Source organism: Camelus ferus, chromosome 7, assembly GCF_009834535.1.
Source record: "Camelus ferus isolate YT-003-E chromosome 7, BCGSAC_Cfer_1.0, whole genome shotgun sequence".
In the NCBI taxonomy this organism is placed as follows: Eukaryota; Metazoa; Chordata; class Mammalia; order Artiodactyla; family Camelidae; genus Camelus; species Camelus ferus.
The window spans coordinates 62,930,473-62,946,953 of NC_045702.1; the positions used below are offsets into that span (position 1 = coordinate 62,930,473).

The following is a 16,481-nucleotide window of genomic DNA, read 5'->3' on the forward strand; positions in this document are numbered from 1 at the left end:
GATCCAAAACAAAACTCATATTCATCTTACTCAAATATTTGTTACCCTCCAAATATGTCACATTTCCTATCTCAGAGACCCATTTTACTCAAACGCTCTTTTTCCCAAAGTTGTCCATGTTCCTCTGTCTCAGAGACTAGCACCTACATCCCTTTAGATGCTCAAGTCAGAAAACTGAAGTCTGATCATAGGCTGTTTGGGCCACTATAACAAAGTATTATAGACTGGGTAGTATATTTCTCAGTTCTGAAGTCCAAGATCAGGGAGCCAGGAGATTTGGTGTCTGGTGAGAGCCCACTTTCTAGTTCACAGTTGGCCATCTTTTCACTATAGCCTCTCGTAGTGGAAGGGGGCAAGGGGTCTCTCTTCTGTAAGGGCACTAATCCCATTTATGAAAGCTCTGCCCTCATAACCTAATAATTTCCCAAAGGCTCCACCTCCTAATACCATCACCTTAGGGGTTAGGCTATCCATATATGATTTTTGAGGGGACAGGCACATTCAGATCATAGCATCTCTCCTAACTTTTACAACCAATTATCAAGGCCTCTCAATCCTACCTTCCTAAACAGTGATCAAGGATTTAAGAGCCAGTGTAGAGCTGAAGTTAAGAATACAATCTCTTGGGCCAGAAAGACTGGGTTTGAATCCTTGTTCTGCCAATATGACTTTGTGCTAATTTACTTAACCTCTCTGGTTTTCCCACCTATAAAACAGGGATAGAAACAGTACCCACGGCTCCTAAAATAGTCATAAGGATTAAATGAGATAATGAATGTAAAACTCTTAGCATAACCCTAGCATTAGAAAGTGCTCAAAAGTTGGTAGCTACTATTATTATCAAATTCATACTCTTCTTTCTTCCACTGTCAACCTTTCCATTGTCCATGTGAGAGACAATGAGGTAAAAACAGAAGTGGGGATAAATCAAGAAATATTCAGAAGGTAAAATCAGCAAAATGTGGTGATTGGTTGGATCTGAAAAGTAAAGGAGAGTGAGTCAGGGAAACCAAACAGAAGGTGAGGTCGTGTGGGCTTACTGGGTAGTGGTATTAGAACAGGAAGAAAAAGGTTAAGTATGAGATGAATTTTGAATAAAAAAAAAATGGGATTCAATTATGAGTGCACAGGATATAGAAAAATGATCACAGAATAATTCAAAGTTTTGGTTTTCAACTGAGATTTTTCTGAATAGGTATGAACTACTGAGCCTCAAAAATATGATGGCACATAAGACAGAAAAGAGAAAACTAAAACATTAAAAATTTTTTAAATCCAAATCCTAGAGGAAAAGACTACATAGATTCTTCCGTCATAAGAGTAAAACACTGAAACCAATTAAAATTACTTATACTGCATTTCACCCTTTGATTTAAATATATATATATATTCTTCTCAACTTAAAAAAAAAAACAACAAAGTATTATCTTCTCTTTTTCTCAAACTCTATTAGAAATTGCTATTGGTTGAAGTGGAAAAGTGAGAGTTCCCTTGTTAAAGGGAAGTCACTGAGTAGAAATGCTCAGACATGTATTTTGATTAGGAAAAAACTTTATACAAGTTAAAAATTAAATATTAGTTTGGCAAACATAAAAGGTTTTACATAAAAATTCCAGTATTTATAAAGTTGTCTCTGAATAGAAAAGTTTCTATAACTTTCAGCCATAACCTATTATTTCATATATAAACTCCCAGAAAATAACTGCTAATTACTTTGCCCTTTAGAACATCTACTTATTTATTTGACTTAAGAAATCAACATACACAGTCAACAACCATAAATGGTGTGATAATTAACTCAGAACACTGCCTGACATCCATCACAATCCCCTGAATCTCTTTCTCCTACATCCTCTTACACACTTTGATACATTAAACTTGCTTTTGGATAAATACAAAGAACTAATATTTTTAGTTATAACTGGTCCCTGTCCCTATCTTCCTTAGGGAAACAAAAAGGCAATATCAACTTGAAAAAGTGAGACCCTTGAGGAATAAATACAGCCTAATCACAGCGTTCACAATAAATGATCCTTAGTAAACAAGGAATTTTGTTTACTAATTTTACGCATTCAGCATCAAGAAATAGAAGGAAAGTGTATTCTAGATTTTATATTGTTAGCTTTTCAGATAACGTATTCAATTAATACAACTTATAAATTCAAATCTTTATAGATTCAGGGGGAGAGGGTATAACTTGAGTGGTAGAGTGCATGCCTAGCATGCATGAGTCCCTGGGTTTAACCCCCAGTACCTCCATTAAACAAATAATTAAATAAGCCTAATAACCTTCAACCCCCTCAAAAAAATCTACAAATTAGGATTTTGAACAGTAAAGTTTAATGTAGTTCTTACTATTGAAAACAATCATTTGGAAGGCTTTGAGAAATGACCTCTTAAAAGAAAAACAAATAACTTTGGTGGCTTTAAGAAATGATTTCTTAAAAGGAAAAAAATTTTTAGACTTACAGAGAAACTTTTAGAACACATAATAATCTCAGTAAATAGCAAACCGCATTAAGAATCATAACCCTGATAGAACTAAAAACAAACAGCACACTGTTCATGAACAAAGAGGATAAAGGAATTTTTCATGGTACAAAAGAATCTATAAATTTAAATAACCTAGGCAAAACCACTTCTGGAACAGTGTTAAATTCATGTGCAAATCAACCAAAGCTTTGTGCAGTGTACATGAAGATTAAGTATCCCGAGTTATATTCTGGTGACCATGACCACAAAAACACTAGAAGTAAAAGGGGAGTCAACAGGACAACAAAAATATCTTATACTAATATAATATCTGTATAGACCTATTGCGTTCACATATGAAAATGACAAATCTTTCTGTTACTGAAGATTAGGCTATTTTTTCCCCACAGTGAAAATGGATTGGTAATGATCAGCCAAAAACCCAACAGGTGCCCCTTGGACCAACTGCATGCACTTGTAAAACAGCTGGCCATGGAATGAAATGACTCACTGGTCCAAACAGAATTCAAACTTTAGCACCATGCTCTAATCAACTCACCAAGAACTTATTCAACGGAAGCAACAGTTCAAATTTCGGCAAAGCCCAGAAGGCTGGGGTTAAAAAAAGAAAACAATCCTCCTGGAGATGTGTGTCTCTCTCTGCCCCTCTCTATCACCTGCCTGAGTACATGTCTTCTCTCTCGCCATCCCTCCCTCTCTCTTGGCATATTTTAAAAATAGATGTGATATGAATATAATAAATAAAAATAACATAAAAGTTAGTAACAACCCAATTTTAAAAATGGGCAAAGGACTTGAATAGGTATTTCTCCAAAGCAGACAAATGGCCAATAAGCATATAAAAAGATGTTCAACATTCTTAGTCATTAGGAAATTAAAAATCAAAACCAAAATGAGATACCACTTCCCACCCACTAAAATAGCTGTAATTTAAAAAATGGAAAACAGTAAATTTTGGTGAGGACATGAAGAAAGCCTCATATACTGCTGGTAGGAATGGATATAACCACTATGGAAAAATAGTTTGGTGGTTCCTTAAAAAACAAAGAATTATCATATGATCCAGCAATTACATTCCTAGGTATATACCTAAGAGAAATGAAAATAGGTATTCAAATACTATATACAAATGTTCACAGCAGCACTACTCACAATAGCCAAAAGGTAGAAACAATTCAAATGCCCATCAATGAGTGAATAAACAAAATATGGTATATACATAAAATGGAGTATCATTCAGCCATAAAAGGAAGTGAAGTACTAATATATACTACAACTGATGAATCTCAGAAACATTATACTAGATGAAAAAAAAAACCAGACACTAAGGGTCAAATACTATATAATTACTTTTATACAAAATATCTACAATTGGTAAACATAGAAACAGAAAACAGACTGGTAGTTGCTAAAGGCTGGGAGGAGAAGGAAATGAAGAGTATCTTCTTGATGGATACAGAGCTTTATTCTGACAACAAAAATGTTTTGGAACTAGATAGAGGTGGTGGCTGTACAATGTTATGTATGTACTAAATGCCACTGAACTGTTTGTTTTAAGATGCTTAATTTTTATGTGAATTCCACCTCAATTAAAAAAAAATCATTGCTTCTTTATAATCTAGCACCAGAAGAACTCAAAAAGCTCTCAATTATTACCTTATTTACTCTTCACCTGTTGAGAATCATGAACTATGACAGGATTATTCCCACAAATAATAAGGCACAGAATTCATGATAATTTAAATAAATGCTTGCTAGGTAAAAGTTCATAAGCTGCAGCTGTAGGCATTCAAAAATGTTAGTTGACCAAATTAGTAAATAAATGTCTCCAAAGTCCTACTGCCTTTTTCTAGTATGGCAAAAGAAGGATTATAAACATAAACATACACACACACACACACACACACACACACACCCAGATCTAAAACAACCTTTATGAGTTTATAAACTTTTTAAAATTCTGAAGCTTTTCCAAATTAAAGTTTTTAAAGAGATGCTAACCAATGAAATTAGATGCCTAAAATTTGAACTTCAGTGGAAACCGAGAAATAAACATCATGCTCCTTATCATTTAATGCTTAACAATATACCATGAGAACTTTCTCTAGCTTCCTTATTAGGAGAAATTCACTTACATTTCAATAATCAGTAGCCTGTAACAGGTAGATACTTTGCAGTATTAGTTTAGTTCTTACTACAAACTTTCTTATATATAAAAATAAGAGGTGTTTTGTTTGAATATAATTTTTGCCCCAATCTTGTCATATTCCAGTCACTGGATATAGCCTATCTTTTTCATTTTCTCTTTTCCATGTGTTCATTCAACTTTCAGTTTCATTTACAGGACACCAGACCTCCCTGCCAAGTCTCTCTTCATTTGATCTTACAGCTCTTTTATGCAACCACTTCTCTAGCCCTGTTCCTGCCATTTCTTGGCTTTGCCTTAAAAATCTTTCTTCAATATACACTTCAAGAAACCTGCTCTGCCCATTCTTTCCTCCATATTATTACTTTTAAAATCATGTTTTGTTTTGCCTTTTCAACAAAGCCTAAAGGCCATGAAGTAGTTTTTAAGTCACAGACAATGCATCACTGTTATAATAATGTAGATGAAGGTATCAAACTGCTGTATCCATTTTGAAGCTAAGTAAGGTATGCCACATATAAGAATAAAAAACTAGAAAGTTTAAAAGAAACAAGGATGGAGAGCAACTTTCTTAGTGGTGGAGCGGTGGATCTGAAATATGTACAGAACAATTTTTCACCATAACTATGTCTATCAGAGCGGAAACAGTAATTGAAAAGTCCTGCTTTGGGGGGGTGGGGGGTGGGGAGGGTGGCGTGTAGCTCAGTGGTAGATCGTGTGCTGAGCATGCATGAGATCCTGGGTTCAATCCCCAATATCTCCATTAAAAAATAAACTTAACTACTACCCCCCTCCAAAAGTCTTGCTAGCAATAACCTAATACACAGCTTGCACAGAGCACTGTCCTTTTTTGCATACAATTGGCACTATTTTTCAAACTGAAAATGCTCATTAAACAAATAAAACTCATATAATTACTTATGTACTGAATGCAACAGGCAAGTTTCAATAATTACTTAACAAACAATGCCAATTATATTAAGTACTGAATAGCTGGTACAAAACTTTGGTTTTACTGAACTCTGCTATATTAGTAGAATGTTAAAAAGTATATTTAACATGAATTTACAGAAATAATCATTTTATACTAAATACACAACTGTCTTTGATTTTGTTTGCTAATATTACAATACTTTATATAATATTATAAATAACTTTACTTGGAAAAAACAATGAAGTCATTTAAAGTAGAGTTAAAATAGTCTGTTTCAACACAAGGACAGTCTTTGTAGTGCTTAGCCCTTCAACACCTTGCAAATGGGGTTAGCCCAGCTCTGAAAATATTTACTTAATGCAGTAATGTCTCACATCATCATGGGTCAGGCTTCTTGCTACATCAACACTAAAGAAGTAGTTGAGGAATACAAGGGCAAACCAAAACATCACAAGCAGTAGAAGAACTAAACTGTCATAAAGCCCATTTACCAGGCTCCATCAATGCCTGACTAGTACAAATCATTCTATAAAGCTCAGTTACTGAGTTCTCTAGTCACAGCAAACGTGAAAGAGTAAGTTAAAAGAGGCAGATGAGATGGAGCAAGGCAAGGAGAGCATGTTCATGGCAATGAGAATTTACAGTAAGGAAAAAGAATTACAAAACCAGAAAGGACATCTATAAACATCTAATAATACAGAATCCCAAATATACAATGAAAGCAGCATTGGATTAAGAATTATATTTCCAGGATTACACTATAATGTGTTCTTTATCATACTTTATTTGATAAGCTTTTATTGTTTTTTAAAATGGCATTTAAATATTTTTATTGGTCATTAAAGAAATATATTGCAGAGAATTTGATAAATACTAAACACCGTCAGAGACAATCATCATTTATATCTTGGTGCATTTTTTTCAGGTGTCTTCATATGTAAATAAGTACATATAGCTTCTTCAGTAACATTTTTATTAATCTGGCATTATGTGGGGGCATTTTCCCAAATCAGAAAGTTTCTGCAGAAATATTTTAATGGATACATATGCCAAAACTTATTCTATCACTGCAGATTTTAGTTGGTATAAAACATTTTGTAAAGTATTCTACACTGTATGCATTAAAGGTAATTTAAAAAGTGATCATTTATAGATTCAGAAAGGAAGTTTTTCAATGAACAGCTTGCGAAACACCAAGAAAATAGTTTACAAGTTGTGGTTTGTAAAACTAGATTATCAAATACAATATTTCAGTCCAATGAACGAACAAGACATTTAGACAATCAAGTATCTGAAAAAGTTTCAGAAATAATCAACTTAGTTGATTTCTAATGACAGCAATAAAAGACTTTCAATTACAAGATTCTGGATTACTGTTATTAAATTACAACATGCTAGTAAAGTAGCACCCATTAACTGATAGTCATTCTGCTCACTCATTAGGCAATTAGTGAGTACCTACTATTTGATAGGCATTATGTGACACTGCATTAATATCAAGAGCCTTCTTTGTAAAAAGTCTTAAAAACAAGCTAGCAGCATTTAACACATTTTAACAAACGAAAAAATTCACCTAAAATCCTACTGTACCACCTCAGTGCACTTACTAAATACAGTGTCAGTCTTTCCCACTCAACTCTGAGAACAGAAATTGTCACCACCTCTCTATTTCCAGCTCTTGGTATAAAACAGGAGTTCCATACAGGTCTGCTGAATGACCTTACACTTATAATCCAGTTTTTAAGTCCTAATCTAAAAACACACACTTATACAAATGAAATAACGTACACTTATTTTTGATGATGCTGTTTTCACTCTATTTTCCATGTTCTCGGTCTTCATAATTTTGATGGCTATATAATATCCCATTATATTTATGTAATAGTTTAAAAAATGATTCTCTTAATATTGTCTTTGAAGGTTGTTTCCAGTGTTTTTATATTGTACAGCCAATGCTCCAGCAAATATATCTTGCCTTACAAGTTTCAGATTTATTTCTGACTGGAAAAATTTGGCTCAATTTTAGAAGATAATTTTCTACAATAAAAGTAACTGTTACAAGAAAATTATTTTTATCCCATAGGCATAATTTTGAAAGACAAAAACCACATATACACACACAAAGAAACTAGAATTCCCTTTTGCTTAATGAAAACAATTTAAATAAATTCTTTTAACTATTATGAAATATGTCCAAAGTAAACTGTTTTTTGGACTGCTTCACATATATTTAAGAAAAAGACTTCTGAAGGCAGGTAGTAAAAAATCTGAGGTAATAAACAGATAAGCAAAATGTCTAATTAGAACTTCAAGGCTTTTGGAAGGAGATGCAAACTTTACCTCCACTTTCTTGGGTTCACAAATCGTGCTCAAACCCTGTGATTGCAAAAATGTAAGCAACTTTGGGCTTCTAAAGATGCCTTAATTCCCTTTTACCTCCACATGTAGCTTCTAAAGTAATAATACACCTGATAACCTACACGCACTTAAGCTTTGTCCTTAGAGCATATGAAGCTAGTTTATATATTTATACTGATTTAAGAAACTTGTGTTAAGCACCTCCTACTGTTTCTCTGCAGTATGGCCCTTCAATGATTACTAAAATCATAGATCCAGTCTTCTTTCTTTACTTATTTGGAGGGAGGGGAAGGTGAGAGAGAAAGAACAGTTAACAGTATTGTAATTTAATTGTGGTCCAAGTACGATTGCTAACAATCATCTCTAATAAAACAGAATATGATCTATAAACGGTAATTTCATTACAGGGAGGAAGGGGGACTTTGAAGTCAGCCAGAAATTATGCTGCAAGCATGAATTTTTAAAAGATAGGCTATTTAATTTATATTTGGTCGGTCAAATTTTTTATGTAGCCCAATGAATAATACCTGTGTATGATTTTGCATTGTTTGCTTAACAGGTTTTTTCAAACTCACACAAAATTGGGACTCAACAAGACATACATAACAATTAAATTATTTAAATCAGGAATTCTATAGGCGTTGCTTAGAATATGGAACCTTTGGTCCCCAGAAGTTCCACTCACAGACTGCATTAACATTCCACACAATACAAAGAGCATGCCATGACAAAGACCTCCAAACACCAACATACAAAGCCATGCTTCTAAAAACGCCCCTAAAGCGAAGTTCACAGCTGGCACTTGTGGCACACTCAAGCCACTGCTGAGGCAGCTGTCACAGGCCAATCACACACCCAAGAGTGCCAGCGTGCCACCTAAGAACGCCAAGCTGATGATGAGCGTACAAATCCCCTAACGAATAAAGCCCCAAATCCCCACCCAGAAAAGCACAATGCCTGCACTACCCAGAAAACTCTCTAAAAAAAGGTGAAAGATTGAAGATATAGACGCTATAAAATACCAGTTTATCGCAACATAGTAAAAGAAGGCTTTTATTTGGGCATTCGGGAGAAAAGAGCCACAACACCCAATCATTACGGAAGTATCCGCTAAGTAGTATATCACCAGGGTTTTTCAATAGGAAAAAGGAGAGAAGAGGGCGAGGACCCTGCAGCACCGCCCTCCCAGGCGGCGCACCGGGACTGATCGCCGCTTCCCAGGCCCCCTCTCAACCCTTCCCCGCCACCGCCTCCCACCGCAGGCCTGGCAGTTGCCGGCTCTCCTACCTTTGCTTTGCCGGCCTCCAGCTTCTTCTGTCTCTCTTCGTCCTCCATAGCTTCTCCGAGGAAGGCTAGGGGAAGACAGACAAGGGGTCGGAGGTAGAAAGGAAACGTCGGTTCAGACGGAGGTGGGACCGCAAGCTCCGCGGCCCAGGGAGCAGGGCCGGGCCCCGCGCTCCCCCGCCCGGGGCGCAACCAGTCTCCGCGCTCACTGGCTGACGGTCCTCGGCAGCACGGACAGCGTCGTCACCACCACCGCCATCTTCGTCTCCACGTAAACACGGCAGGACGGGAGTGGGGGGTGGGGCTGGGGCACGTCGTTCGCGCAGCCGCCGCGAGCCTCGCTGCGCCGGGCAGGTGCGCCCGCGACCCCGCCCCGCCCCCGCCGGCCTCGCACGCTGCGGTGGGGGCGACTCCCGCAGGGCCTCTGACCCCGGCTCCCACAGGCGAAAAACTGCCGGGGGAGAGCGCCCTTCCCCGGGGACGAACACCACTCCCTAGGTGGTGGCCTAGCTGAGGAGGTGGGAAAAAGTGGGTGTGCCAGGGGCGTCGGTCGTCTCCCCACCACCATCGAAAGGACTCAGTGGTCGCTTTTGAAACATTAAGATGTTTCAAGTGACAAAGGAAAAAGAAAATAGAGCCTAACGGTGAAACTGGTGAACGCTGAAAAACCAAACGAAAAGATGGGGTCAGGGTGGGTGGATGCGGAGAGGACCCACCGAACGACAGTTTTTCAGCCTAGATTGACTCCTCGACCCGAAGGATTGGGAGAGCAGCCAGTAGCCCTCATTCCTTTAGTGAATGTCCCTCTCTTTTACCCACATGGGGCCGCCCAATCTCCTTCAAAGCCCACTTCTCATGCCGCGCAGAATAGCTTTTCTGATCTCTTTGTTCCTTTCAGCGCAACTGGGAATATTCAGCCTTAACTTACTCCCCTCCCACTCCTACTTGGAGCTTCCCCTTAGCAATAGTGTCCTGAAAGGAGACTAGGCTTTGGAACCTAGGTTGAGGACAAAACCAGCACAGACTTTAGAGCTTGAATGACCTTGAACAAGTTACTTACTCTCCCTGAGTTTATCTGGAAATTTTGGAAGGGTTGTTAATATATGTGACGACCCCTGGCATATTAAAACATCCTTTATGTCAGTTTTGTTTCTCCTTGTATTTCCTTTATGTATTCTGCATGATAATAACGTGTGCCCTTCTTAATTCACCTCATACCTCCCGATTCCTTAATGGCAAAGACTGTCTTGCTCACCTTGGCATTACTAAAATAACCAGCACAATGCTTTGCACCCAATAAACACTCGTTGGATTGAACTGAGCCATTTTAATAAATTGAGTATGACTCTCCGTTATTTTCCTCTGTTCCCTTTTTCCTCCCCACCATCTTACCCTCAAATCCATTCCTGGGGTGAACTACACTTTTAAATTTATCAGGTTGATTACTCAGGCTGATCTTGTTTCTTCTTCCTCTTCTTCTTCTTCCTCTCCCTCTCCTCCTTTTTAGTAAGATTCGACTGAAAAACTAGCACGTGTGAACCAAAATGAGTTCAATCACAGAAGTGGTGTTAAGTGAAAATTGCGATTGAAAAAAGAAAAAGGAAAAAACTAAAGATCTTAAGTCAACCACAAACCCAAGACTAGTTTTAAATAGCCCTGATTTAGAAATTCTTAGATCTAAAAAAGATTTTTAGATCTTTTTTAGATAATTGTGCCAGCTTGTATCACCAAAATGCATACATAATTGTGCCAGCTTGTATCACCCAAGTATATATTGTCCTATTTTCTTAACCTGAATTGAGAAGTGGATGAGATTAAACATTTTATCATGGGAATGAAAGAATTGAGACAATAAAAGAAGAGATGATTTATTCAGCCACCCACTAAGCTAAGAGTAAAACTTGGACTAGAACCAAGTGTTGTAATACTGCAGTGATTTAAACACTGCCTGGACTGAGGGACTGTGTTTGTAGATTCTGATTGCCTGGGAGGAAGAAGCCCTAGGATATCTGAAAGATAATCCTGTTTATTAATAGATAATGCTTTTTCAGTTACTAAAGAATCTACCTATTTGTTCCAGTGTGTGCTGAAAATGTTCGAGAACCTCCTAAAGCAAAAAGATTATTTCAGTGTTTCCCTTCACTAAGACCAGCCAATCATACACGTCTTTTATGTATAATAGGTATTAAATAAATGCTGAAAGTTGTGTGTTGACTATTAGAAGGGCAAGCATGTGGCACTAGTGCTCTGTTGCCTCCTTATAGCAACTATTCATGTCATAACATTCATTCATTCTTTCACTCATTCAAGTCATTCCCTTAGAAGATACTTGAGCAAAGGATTGAAAAAGATGAGAGAGTGAGCCATGGAGATAAGTGAGGGTATAGCAAGTCTAAAAGTCCTGAAACTAGATCATGACCGTCATGTTAAAGGAAAAGCAGGAGGCAACGGTGGCTAGAGTAGAGTGAGCAAGGAGGGTAACAGTAGGAAATGAGGTCAGAGAAGTAACAAGAGGCCAGATCCTATAGAGTTCTGAGGTAATAAGGACTTAAGTTTTTACACTGAGTGAGGTCAGGAGCTATTGGAGAATTTTGAGCAGACGGGTAACATGTTCTGGCTTATGTTACTAAAGAACATCTGGCTGCTAAGAGGAGACTGGACTCTGGGGGATCAGTCTGGATGCTACTGCAATAATCCAGATGAGATGCTGAGAAGTTTGGACCATGGTACTAGTAGTGAATAATTTTCTGGATATATCTTGAATACGGAATAGTGCCACAACTGTAGATGGAATGTTGATGTTTGAGATAAAGAGAGGAGTCAAGGTTAACTCCAATATTTTTGGCCTGAGCAACTGAAATGATGGAGTTGCCAGTAACTGAGATGGGGAAGAGTAAATTTGGAGGAGACCATGAGTACAGTTTTGGACATGATAAATTAGAGATACATATTAGGTATCCAAGGAGTGATGTCAAGTAGACCCTTGGATATCTGAGTCTGGAGTTTAAGAGAGAGGTCCAAGGAAGAGATACAAATCTGAGAGTAGTTGCATATAGATGGCATTTAAAATTAAGGACTTAGATGAGATCATCTAGGACATGTTGTCCAGCAGAGCAGTCAACAGCCACAGGTGGCTACTGAGCATGTGAAATATGGCTAGTCTGAACTAAAATATGCTGTAAGTGTAACATATTGGATTCTGAAGACTTTGTATTAAAATGAAAGAACTTAAAATATCTTATTAATATTAATGATGAGTGTCCACCATAGAGAAGTAACGTGCATAGTTACCACTGTATCTCCTTTACACAAAGCCACTTTTTCTAAATTAAAAATGGTCCTGCAGAGCTTCCTAAGTCAAGGCCAAGTATTGAAATTGGAGGTTAAGACTGATCCATTATCATGGGTAAGATGATTACCTGTATTGGAGAGAAATATGTTGATATGGCTACAAAAACCAAGATTCAACAGCTGAGCAGAGTTATACAGGAGACTTTCTAAAAGTGCTGATTTTCTGTCAGTAAAAATTATTAAATTTTGAGCAACAACAAAATGCTCCTGAAAGAAAGAGAAAATTAAATAACTTAATATCTCATATCAATTTTTAAAGTAATATATTTATATTGATTACAGGTTGAAATATTAATTTGGGGTGTATTGGATTAAATAATATAGATATGAATGTCACCACTTTTTATTTTTTTAAATGTAGCTATTATAAAATTTCAGATTACATATGTGGTTTGCATTCATAGCTCATCTTATTTTTCCATTGGATCATGCTGCTCTAGGGAGCAAGTTTAGATAGAGAAGTAATAAAATGACTGAATCTTGGAGCACCCTAACTTGAAGAGGGAGGAAAGATGAGAGGAATCAGCAAATGAGACTGAGAACAGTAGGTAGCTGGGTAAGAGGAACCAGCAGCCAAGTGAAGAAAGTGAAGGAGAAGAGAGTGATGAACTATGGCAACTGCTGCTAATAGGTTAAGTAAGATGAGGACTGAGAAATGACCACTGGGTTTGGCAAAGTGAAGGTCATTGGAGGCTTCCAGGGAAGTCATTGTAAATCAGTCATTAACTCTTTCCTACTGAGTGCTAACACTGCCTCAGTATCATTCTCAACAGAGTTCCTGGAAGTCATTTCCAATGGACCAGAACTGAAAAAGGAATGATACCTATTTGTCATCCCTGATTGGAGTTACATTCTGGTGATTGTCTGTTTATTAACACCTGTAAAACTCATAATTAAGCTACACGTCTTTTAGTGTTGACTTGCCTTGTTAACAGTGAGAACACTGCACTACACTTGTCTCCCTAAAGGAATTAAATATTTCTAAAGGTACTTTTTATATTTTCCATTTAAATAGTTCTAGTTCTTTATTGGCAAGATAGCAAGCAAGCCTATGAAGAGTATATATTATGATCAGCAAACAAGAGATTGCTGTAACTGTAGCCAAATTGCATTTTGAGAAGCTTTCTCCATCCCCCCCCCCCCCAGTATATTGTGATTACCATTTCCATGTTATTTTATCATTCACAAATTAGATACAACCTTTTAGCCATTTCATTTTGGTGGCCAATATATATCACTAGACCTTGACTTCACTACAGTTGAAGCAGCAATTGAGGCAATTCCCTAGATACTATTGGGGGAAAAAGATGGTTCTTCTCTCCTATATTGTCTGGGACAAACTATCTCTCTTAAATTCAGGAGCAGGGATATTATAATTTGTCTTTAGCCTCTTTTCTTGTGGATTGAATAACTTTCCTTTAGCCCTTTCTTATATGGTCTATTTAAAACACATTTGGTGATTTTGGTGGCCATACTCTGGATCTTTGACAAATTCTATACAACTCATTTAAGTTAAACAAATGATCTTCATTAAATATTTAAACTATGTGTTTCACCATAGCACAATTATCTTGGGTTTTCCTACATGTTTAATTATCTTGGTATTCCTATTTGTGTCTCACATATTTTAATGACAATACATGATTGATGTATTAACCTCATTTTCATTTAAATGCAGGCACATTTTTCCCTTCTGGTTTTATTTTCTCTTTTTAACATATGACTTTCTAGAGTTTTTACCCGAGTAAATTATCAATATGCAACTCAATCATGTCCTCATCCACAATATTTAAAATGTAGATAGGCTTTTGAATTTTAATCCAATTCTTTAAGGCACCTCACCCACTGGTGAATTCTGTATTTTGTTATACAAATCATTAAAAATGAGTTATTTTTAAAATGAATCAGAGTCCCTCAATGTCTCATCAGTAACTGTTTACAAACAAGTATATATCTTTCTCATTTTTCAAAAGCAGTTATTGTGAAACAGAAATACCAAGGATTTTACTGATTGCTTCCTTCAAATTTTCCAAGCCTAGAATAATACATTGAGTACCCAGACGTACAATCCAATGGTAATAAAAATGTTATTTTATTATGACCTGGACCAAAATTATTTCTTCTATGACTTTTTTTTTTTTTTTTTTTGCTAAACCAGACAATTACCTACTCAGTTGTTTCACGATTTTGTCCATCTTCATGGCTTTGCTTCCCTAATTAGAAGACACTGCCAGCTGCCATTTCCACTGAGTGTTTTCTACTATCACTTGCCGTGCAAAATACCTAAAACTATGCTCAAGATCTTCTATCCAGTAGTAACACTTCCAAACTTCTCTCTTTCAGTTAATGACCTTCTTCAAGTCTCCTCAACTTAAAACCATGGAGACCTAAGTTCTTCTCTACCTCATCCATCATATCCATCAGGCACATGTCTGGTTGTGCTTTCCTTCCCAGGGTCTTTTGAGTCCTTCCCAGCTTTTCTTTTTCCACTGCTAACATGGCAGATTATCTTATATTTTGAAAATTTCAGAAGACTCCAAGCTGGTATGTGGGTTTCATTCCTCTCCATTACTTTCTAGACCTCATAATTGTCAGATTAGCTTTCTGAAATGCAACTTTCACTGTCATCCCATTATAAAATGACTTCCTACTGCTCAATAAAATGAACTTCAAATTCCTAAATCTGTCATTCAAGGCCCTCCAAAATTTGCCCCAGTTTTACTATGTATTTCTAACTCAACTCCTCCCACTTCCCAACTCCCCATTCTAGTCAGACAGGTGCCCATGCAGCGATTGCTAAATCGCATTTACACAATGATTGAAATCCATATACAATGTCAGAGTCTTCACAAGACAAATATTTATGGGACATACAATTGAGTTTATTTTGCAAATGTGACTACTGCCCTTTCTAATTAGGATTAAGTTGAAGAAAAAGGAGACATTAAATCCTAAAACCAAAAAATAATTATTTTTAACTTATTAATAGAGGTGAAAGTATATAAAGAAAATAGGAGGAAGCATAGTGATGTATCTTTCACATTTTATAGATTAAAAAATTGAAAACTTAAGAGGTTAAGCGATTTGCCCAACTTTCCATCCTTGGTCAGTCAAAGTCTTACCCAGACCTAATCCCAGACCCCCTGATTTAAGTCTCACTCCATTTCGTTAAGCTGCAACTCCAAACAAAATCAGCATTTGAGTTTGAAAGAAATAAATAAATGCTTACAGAATGTATTAAATAAAACTTGGGACTTTTTGGTTAAATTTTTAGGTTTCAAAAGATTATTTATGACTTATGAAACTAATATTCATTTAAAGTGGCCTAACGAACCTGATGAAGCATTAGAGAAATCTAAGGTGTTACTATTATCAAGATGGAATTATATGTTTGTAATCTGAGATACCAAGCAGTCATAGAATATAATCAAAATGAGTTTTCAAAAGAGCTATATCAAGGGTCCATGTAGTTTTTAAAGTTAAGTTTAAATGTGAAAGGAAATTTCAAATAATTAATCTTCCAGTGTCACTCCTGTTTCAGTGAAGAGTCTGTGAAATGTAAAATATCCACTACACTTACAATGCCTTTCTTAAAGAAAACTGCCCTGAGTTGCTATGACTTGTGCTGGATTTGAATGAAACCAGCCTTGTTTACCCCGGGCTACAAATGTTTAGACATCTGTAAAGACTGGGCACAAAAGAACCTGACCTCTTGTGAGTTGGTGGACATAAATTTCTACTCAACTTCGGCACTCATTTTTTTTTAATGGAGGTTCTGGAGACTGAACCTGGGAACTTGTGCATGCTCAGCAAGCACTCTACCACCCCTAGGCACTCATTTTGGACAGGGATATATGGACCTAATTACACTGTCTCCCTTTTGGAAAATAAGATGCCTTGTGAACTAGGAGAATT

The 16,481-nt window shown here is 36.7% G+C and overlaps 1 protein-coding gene across 8 annotated transcripts in view; it reads right to left on the bottom strand.

Annotated features, from left to right (window-relative positions):
- Nucleotides 1-16,481, bottom strand: part of AKAP9 (A-kinase anchoring protein 9) — a 168,499-nt gene that overhangs the window by 130,463 nt on the left and 21,555 nt on the right. For 6 of the 8 annotated variants that reach the window (XM_014553322.2, XM_006177783.3, XM_014553313.2 and 3 more), the window contains exon 2: nucleotides 9,219-9,283. In XM_014553322.2, coding sequence (XP_014408808.2) covers nucleotides 9,219-9,283 — 65 coding nt within the window. Of the gene's footprint in view, nucleotides 1-9,218; nucleotides 9,490-16,481 lie in introns of those variants that run through there. The other 2 variants (XM_032484010.1, XM_032484011.1) reach the window with 2 other exon arrangements.